Source organism: Acanthisitta chloris, unplaced genomic scaffold, assembly GCF_000695815.1.
Source record: "Acanthisitta chloris isolate BGI_N310 unplaced genomic scaffold, ASM69581v1 scaffold7116, whole genome shotgun sequence".
Classification (NCBI taxonomy): Eukaryota; Metazoa; Chordata; class Aves; order Passeriformes; family Acanthisittidae; genus Acanthisitta; species Acanthisitta chloris.
This window is the reverse complement of record NW_008679690.1, coordinates 203225-210857: the sequence shown is the minus strand read 5'-3', so window position 1 is coordinate 210857 and position 7633 is coordinate 203225. Positions and strand designations below refer to the sequence as shown.

The window sequence follows — 7633 nt, the reverse complement described above, 5'->3', positions numbered from 1 at the left end:
TTATCCTGTTTGGGAGGGTGGGTCATGGAGAGAGGCAGCCAGTGACATCCTACTCAAAAGACCAAGAAGGAAATGTCTGACCAGACCAGAGGTGATAGAAGAGAGATCTGTTTACAAGCCAATTCCATACTTGACATGCTTGAGAGTTCTAGTTTTCCTTATGAAAAAGTTTTTTTTTTTTTGTTTTTTATGTTGTGAGAAAAAACATTTCCAAAGCACTTGAATGTTGTATCCCTTTACAGCCAAGACTAGACATTTTGTTGATATGGATTGTTTTTGTGGCTGTGCTTATTTGGACAGATGATCCTTAGATTTCAGCCTTCTCAGAAACAAAACATGTACCATCACTGATGGGCTAATAAAACTCTTTCTGTAACCTGCAGTCATTGAGTACTGTCTTAAATGTTTACAGGCACGTGTCTGTGTGGCAGGTGTAAATGTGCAAACTCAGAAGGAAATGGACTGGTCTATGGGAAATATTGTGAATGTGATGACAGAGAATGCATAGATGATGAAACAGGAGAGATTTGTACAGGTATGTATTTTAATGAGCTCAAGAAAAATGGTGAAGATTAACATAGGCTGTTATCATTTAATTGTGTGCTCCTAGAAAACATCCTTATTGAATGTATGACTTAAAATAAAAGTAACTGTATTTGCAGTAATTTAGTTTGCAAATTCTAAGTGGAAATGTCAGATGCAAAAATGAGCTAAGCATAAGGTTAAAGAGTGAATAAATCCTGTGACATCCTCCTCTTTTTGGGATAACTGCAAAGAGGATTATGCAAGGTAATTCACTAAGGTAATCCATAGCTCAGTGTGTCTGTCTTCAGTAGAATACAACAAATGTGAATGCTTTGTGGCACACATGAGAGCAGGATGGAGGCCATAGAAAAAAATAATCAAAACCAACCAAACAATATAGATTATTAAGAATTATTATTATTAGAATTATTATTGTTGTTGTTGTTGAAAAAATGTAGGATGAGAACTCAGAAGCAATTCAGGAGATAAGAAGAGAAAGGAATGAATGAAGAAAAATTTCATCGGTGATAGGAAAGGCAAGAAAATAAGATGGAATGAACTCTGCTGGTAGCTAGAAAAGCAAGCAAAATTCTAACTGCTTTCATTTCATTATAACATAGGAACTTGGCAATTAAATATTGTGCAATACACAGCATTTATTACATTATAAATACTGTTGCCTGTATTACTAGGGAGGCTTGTCCTTGAGCTGGAAGGTACTACAAATATTGTTCAAGTTATGCACATGTGTGCTGTGTATGCACACAAGAGTGTTACAATCTGCTCTTAGACTATTCAGGTCTGGTGTTAGTGCTTGCTCTGTGTGTGTATAGAGAGAGAGCACTTGTGTAAAATGGTTTTCTTTGTCTTTTCCTTACAAAGAGAGAAAAATAAAGTCTATTTATGTGCATTTGAAGGCAAAAAAAATTACTTTTTTTTGCATAGGATTAAATATGGATTTTAAATGGGGATATACAGAATGGTCCTCTGTCCAAATCCAGGAGGAGAGTACAATACTTCCAGTAACTGAATAAAATAAAATGAGTGGAGGGTTACAGGGCTTATGTGCCAGTGATTCTATTTATAATTGCTTGTAACCATTACATATGGTACCAGATATGATAAAAATTTACCATTTATTCAGTTCCAGTAAATTTTCCTTTTGCTGTTTTTGTCAGTGTGCTCCACTTCTTCCCCCCTTCTCCTCCCCTCTCCCATTTTGCTGCTGGTTTATACTGTTAGGTTTTTCTTAGCTTTTATTCCCCTTGTTTCATTCAATCATGCCACATTCCAAATCAGACCAGATGCATCTGTGTAAAAAACTATTTTTGTGTGTATGGAGAAATCAAAGCATGCTGATATAAAAGGACAAAAGATGTTGGTAGATTCAAGTCTCTAAATCTGGTGATTTATCAGTATAAAAGCCACGACAAGTCATGTAAAGTTTGGCAACTTCTGAAGTAATGGATAAGGTATAAACCATTGGTTTGCTTAACTTGGTTAGTTTGTTGTAAGATTAAAAGTTTATGCATGTATGTTACGAGTGTTAGATTCTATTTTGCTTTCTAACAAACCTCTACAGCTGGTAGATAACATAACTATATGTTGAACCAGGCCTTATGCAGAAAACTTGGACAGCACATGAAATGAAGATCAAAGGTGCATCATTTCATCAATCCTGAGCTATGATTTTATCCTGGAAAATCATACAATGCCATGCTGAGATGTAGATAACACACATTTTAGTCTTTTCACAAGGACACTGCATTTTTTAAGCAAATCAGCTTAAGGCAGAGTTACAAAGATATGTTAAGCTTTTCCAGCCTCCGTTAGATTTTTATCAGTCAGTTGGCTGCATCATTTTTTATTTGAGGTTATATAAATTTTGGAATCAAGTTGTAGCTTGTTTTTACTAAAGTATCATGGTTTCTAACAAATTAATTTTTCATCCTTATATTTTTTATAATCTAAAGCTTATTTTGCTCGACTGGAATGATATTTTCTTATCTCAAGAGCAACAGGTAGTAGCAAATTGTATCATTTGATTCATATTTATTTGAGGAGTATAAAACTGTGAGTGAAGAATGAAGTACTGATGTTTTAATCTGTGAAACCTGCCAGTAGATCAAATTAATTTGCTCCTTTACCCTTATCCCTTTTATTTCTTGTTCACTATTCAAGAACAAACTTTTGGTAAGAAGCATTATTTTTACATTGTTTTAGTTGTTTAATTATCCAATTAAATTAATTATTTTTTGACATGTAACCAAGCAATTCTAATGAAAATTCCACATGTAGTTGCAAAACAGGAAAAAATTGTATTCAGCAATTTGCACTCTTAATAGTTATGGATATGGATTGACCAGATTGTGGTAGAGACAACTGGGTCAAATAAGCTTTACATACCTGGAGGAAAGAAGGAAGAAGATCCTGACTTGATCCTTCCAGTAAAGAATTAACTTATAACTTTAAGATGAATGATAGTTGCAGCAACTTAATTTAGATTCTTTATGCCATTGAAGCACATGGCACATGTACCTTAGCAGATCAAAATGTTCAGGATCTGGTTTCATCAAGCCTGAGATGATGCAACTCTTTTTTTTGGGGTATGTATGATTTGTTAAATGAAATCTGAAAGATTCGTTTTGCTGATAATTATATTTAATCAACTGGTTTATCCATGTTCTAAAATCTTCCTAACAGGTAAGAAGGGAAGCTATATACAATGTAGGCAGTGTATAATAAATCAAGGTTCCTTTGCTGGAACTATCTGAGGAGCCAAGAATACACAGTACTCTCTTAGACATGCTGAGTATGGTAGGCTTGTGTGTCCTGCCTTAACATGTGAATTAAATCAGTGACTGAATGAAAACATGCTCTAAAATAGTGGGGCAAAGTCTAATTCAGGTATCCTACTACATATATTTTATATAGACATATATCATCTATGAATTGTTTCTATTCTGAGTCTAGTCTAGCCTAAAAGTTTTTAAAAGGAAAGATCAAAACAGATAAATTGTTAATGCCTTTTAAAAACTTGCCTCTTTCTCACTGTATAAAATTTGTTTTGGCTTAAGGCCATGGAAAGTGTTACTGTGGAAACTGTTACTGTGAGGCTGGTTGGCATGGAGATAAATGTGAATTCCAGTGTGACATCACCCCCTGGGAGATCAAGAAAAGATGCACATCTCCAGATGGCAAAATCTGCAGCAACAGAGGTGTGTCATTCGCATGATCCTTCTACCCATATTTATATAGCTTGCTTTTATTTTACTCTATGCATTTTCTACAGTAGGACACAGATTGTGTTTACTGATGGTTTCTAATTTGTTCTCACCTATTTCATGTCTGGATATACATTTCCAAGTGAGTGGGTAGATACCTGTGTTTAGGTATGAACTTAAACGAATCCTCACCCGTTTCTTGGTTAAGCAAACCAAATTGTTCTCATCTTTCATTTTTGTAGTAGGACTGGGCAGGATAATTTTATACATCTGGCTTGGTGAGAGACCTACCTTGCAAAATAAAATCTTAGCAGATTTTTGACTTTTAATAGATTTGCACTGTAAGGTCACAGGACTGTTTATCAATTGACTATTAAAGAATGCCTAAGACCCAGAATTTTATGGGGAAAATGAAAACTCAAAGCATTTAGTTTCCACTGCAACCTGAAAAAGCACCTGTGAAGTGTTCAGTAACAATGCTGTGGAATGCATACAGAGATGGAAAGGTAGACTTCACAATATATTTCTAACTACTTGGGGGTTTATTTGCAAAATATTCTGGAATTTGAATTTTACCTTATACTTGTGGCTAATTTAGCCATTTGGGGGAAAAAAAGGCACAAAATAAGCTTGCATTCCACTAGCTGATGTGCTTGGCTTCATTGAACAAAGAGTTAAAAAAATATGGGGTTTTTTTGGTTGATTTTTTTGCAGTAGTCCGGAATAATTACAGTAGAACATTAGTAAATGTCACAAAGATACCTGTCTTAAAAACATCCCTACTGACAAAACCTGCTGTAGAGTGAACATCTAATTATCCTGAGAGCATTTAGAAAACTCTCTTCCCATAATTATGAGGAAATTGAAAGATTGGCTGAAATACAGAGATCATGTAGGCTCATTTAGTCTTGGGACTTCAGCATAAGATTTTTGTGTAGTTCTGGAAATACTGAATATCAACGTGGCTTCAGATCAGATACTTTCTTTGCACTAGCAAAGTAATTTCTGGTCAAAGAATTTCTTGTCAAAGAAAGCTTTTGTTAAAATTTGAAATTTTAACGTGTGACTATTTCTTTAAATTCACATTATAACTGGAGAAATTGAGTGAATAGTATAACTGATATTCTGAGCAGCTACAACCTCCTATACAAAGGTACATTTGTGGGGTACTTCTATATCTTTAGCCTTTCATGTATTTGTGATTTTATCTTCATAAAAATTTTGTCAGTTTCTGATGACATGAAGGTGTTTTCCAACACAGTATCTCTACTCCATTTAGTCCTGCTTGCCCAGTTTTCTGTGTTTATACATCTTGTGACAAAAGTTCAGTTCATATTGTCAGCCTTCTAAAAATCAAATATCAAGGGTAACCTTGCTGTTCACCCTCCTTCAGTGCTAAGATGGATAAATTGTCTGTATCTTTCCCCCAACTGTCTAGTCAACCAGCTGGGACCAGAGATGAACCTTTAGATTTTTGAACATCGGCAAGATGGTGTTTTGCATTCTGATATCCAGGACAGCTGATCCAAATTCACTTTGAAGTTTTTTCTGGGAGGATTAATCATTCTCCAGAGGCGTTTCCTCTTTTTGCTTTTTGTTTGCTTGTTTGCTTCTTGCTGGGTTGTTTTCTTTTTCTTCTTCTTCAGTCATGTCACTGAATTGTGAAAGTATCAAAAATCAGGTGCAAATTTCTTGAGGGCTGTCTTGGTGGCCTTAGCTCTTCCTGCTTCCTGTAACTGTCATGCATGCACAATTGTGTAGACCTTTTTTTAGATAATGTGCCCATATCTATACATACAGATTAGTCACCCTGTCCTCTTGTTCTCGAGTGCATGATATTGTTTAGAGTCATCTGAATAAAATGACAAAGTTGTGGGTGGAGTAGCAGAAGGTGGAGGCATTCTGCAGGAAATGAACAGCATCCATCAGATCAGGCTGCTTTTGTGGGCCTGTTGGCATCTCAGGAAGAGGAGTGAGTGTGTGGCCCTAAGCGTATTTGGATTTCTGAATAAGGAAACTGTCTTTCTTTTTTGCTTTGCTTTGTTCTGATTTTTCTAAGTACGTAGGATAAGTGTTTTCTGTATACTAGTAAGACTGTGCCAAATTTGTATTTTTGTCATGCTTCACATTTCTTATTGTAAGCAACAGGATGTGGCCCTAAATACTGACTTGGAAAAGTGGAAAAGTGTAATTTCCATGTAGATCTGTGCTGCTGTTCTTCTTAGGTAAAGAATGACCTGCTAGACATTTTCAGCTGGATTAGAATTTGGAATCCCTTATTGTTTAAATGTTTATGCTTTAACAACCATTAATTATCCCCTGTGTCCAAGCCCAACTCATTTAAACAGAATTGATTTTTATTGTCATTACTGTCAGAGCAAATTGCTGCTGATGTCAAAGATTTATGACTGTGCTGTGCGCTAAATATTTCTGTTGATTCCTAATAAGGCTCAACAGGAAAAAGAAACTTGACCAGGAACCCAATTTGTTTGTATCAAGTATTGCTACCAAAAAATCATAGAAGGTTTCAAATCATACATGAGCACATGCTCATGATTAACACTTGCAGCTTCGAAACCACATTCCTGTGAAAGCTGAAAATTCACAAGTGTAAATTCCTGTAATCAAACTACTATTGCTCTAATTGCAATTGCTCAGTTAATCTTTGATCTCTGGGGTGTCTTTTGTTGGGTTTTTTGTTTTGTTTGGGTTTTTTTGAGGCTTTTTTGTTCTTGTTGGTTTTTTTCTTTCCTAGGCACATGCATATGTGGGGAATGCACATGCCATGATGTGGACCCAGCTGGTGACTGGGGAGATATTCATGGAGACACTTGTGAGTGTGATGAAAGAAATTGCAAAGCAGTGTATGATAGATATTCTGATGACTTCTGTTCAGGTAAGGATTGTATATAAAACCACACTATGTGTAGTTTTATTTAAAAAGCACCCAGCTAGGCTGATCTTCCTCTTCTCTCATGCTGCAATTTTCATTTTCCTATCTTAAAATACACCAAGTTTTACCTGTGTTTTTGGTGGACTTTTTCTGGAGAGGGAGGTGGATTGGAGCGGACTTTTAAAATTAAAAACATAATTCTGTAATTTCTTTTGCTATGCCATTGAACAGCATTCTGTAAATATGAAATACTTTTTGGTGTCTGTCTCCCTTCTAATACTCTTGTGTTCAGTGCAACCGAACATAAATTGGAGAATGGTTGAGACTTTAAAATGTAGATACATCCTTTCTTGGAGAAATTTGAATTTGAAAGTTTGTTAGATCAAATTTTATTTGTTATTTCATGTTATTTGACAAGGAGAGGATAAGAGGAAGAAATTAAAGGAAAAGTAAATAAATGAGTTAATGAAAACCAGTCCCCTGAGAGTACAAATTGACCTGAGAACAAGTAGAGCATCAGTAGGTGGAAAATATGAATTTGTTGCCCAGCTGCACATCACTGACTTTATATCTTAGACATTTCCACCTTCCTTTTCCATCTACTTCAGATCCTTATATTCAAATCAGTTAGCATCCATCCATCCCTCCCAGGTTTGCAGTGTATTTAGATGACTGCTCCATGGATAACTAACAAAAGCTGAGATTCTGAGAGAGACCTTGCATATGATTTTGTATAGTTGCTAATAGAGATGCTAATGCTAGGCAGGATTGTTCAATACACAGCATGCAATTTGTACACACAGGAACTCTGCAAAAACAAATGAGTGTGGTTTCAAAGGCATTAGACAGATTAGAGGTTGTCAGGTCAAATGCATCCTGTAGAAATCTAATCTGGCCTAATTAATAGTAGGGAGAATGCAGTCACATCAGGGAAAATAATGATGTGGCATTTTGTCTTGCTATTACTAAAATGAGGGATCCCTCATAGAAA

At 35.5% G+C, this 7633-nt stretch overlaps 1 protein-coding gene across 1 annotated transcript in view; it reads left to right on the top strand.

Moving 5' to 3' along the window:
- ITGBL1 (integrin, beta-like 1 (with EGF-like repeat domains)) overlaps positions 1-7633 on the top strand; it is a 78516-nt gene that overhangs the window by 2320 nt on the left and 68563 nt on the right. The window contains exons 2-4 of the mRNA XM_009077397.1: positions 413-535; positions 3603-3743; positions 6505-6645. Of these exons, the coding sequence (XP_009075645.1) occupies positions 413-535; positions 3603-3743; positions 6505-6645 (405 nt within the window). The remainder of the gene's footprint in view (positions 1-412; positions 536-3602; positions 3744-6504; positions 6646-7633) is intronic.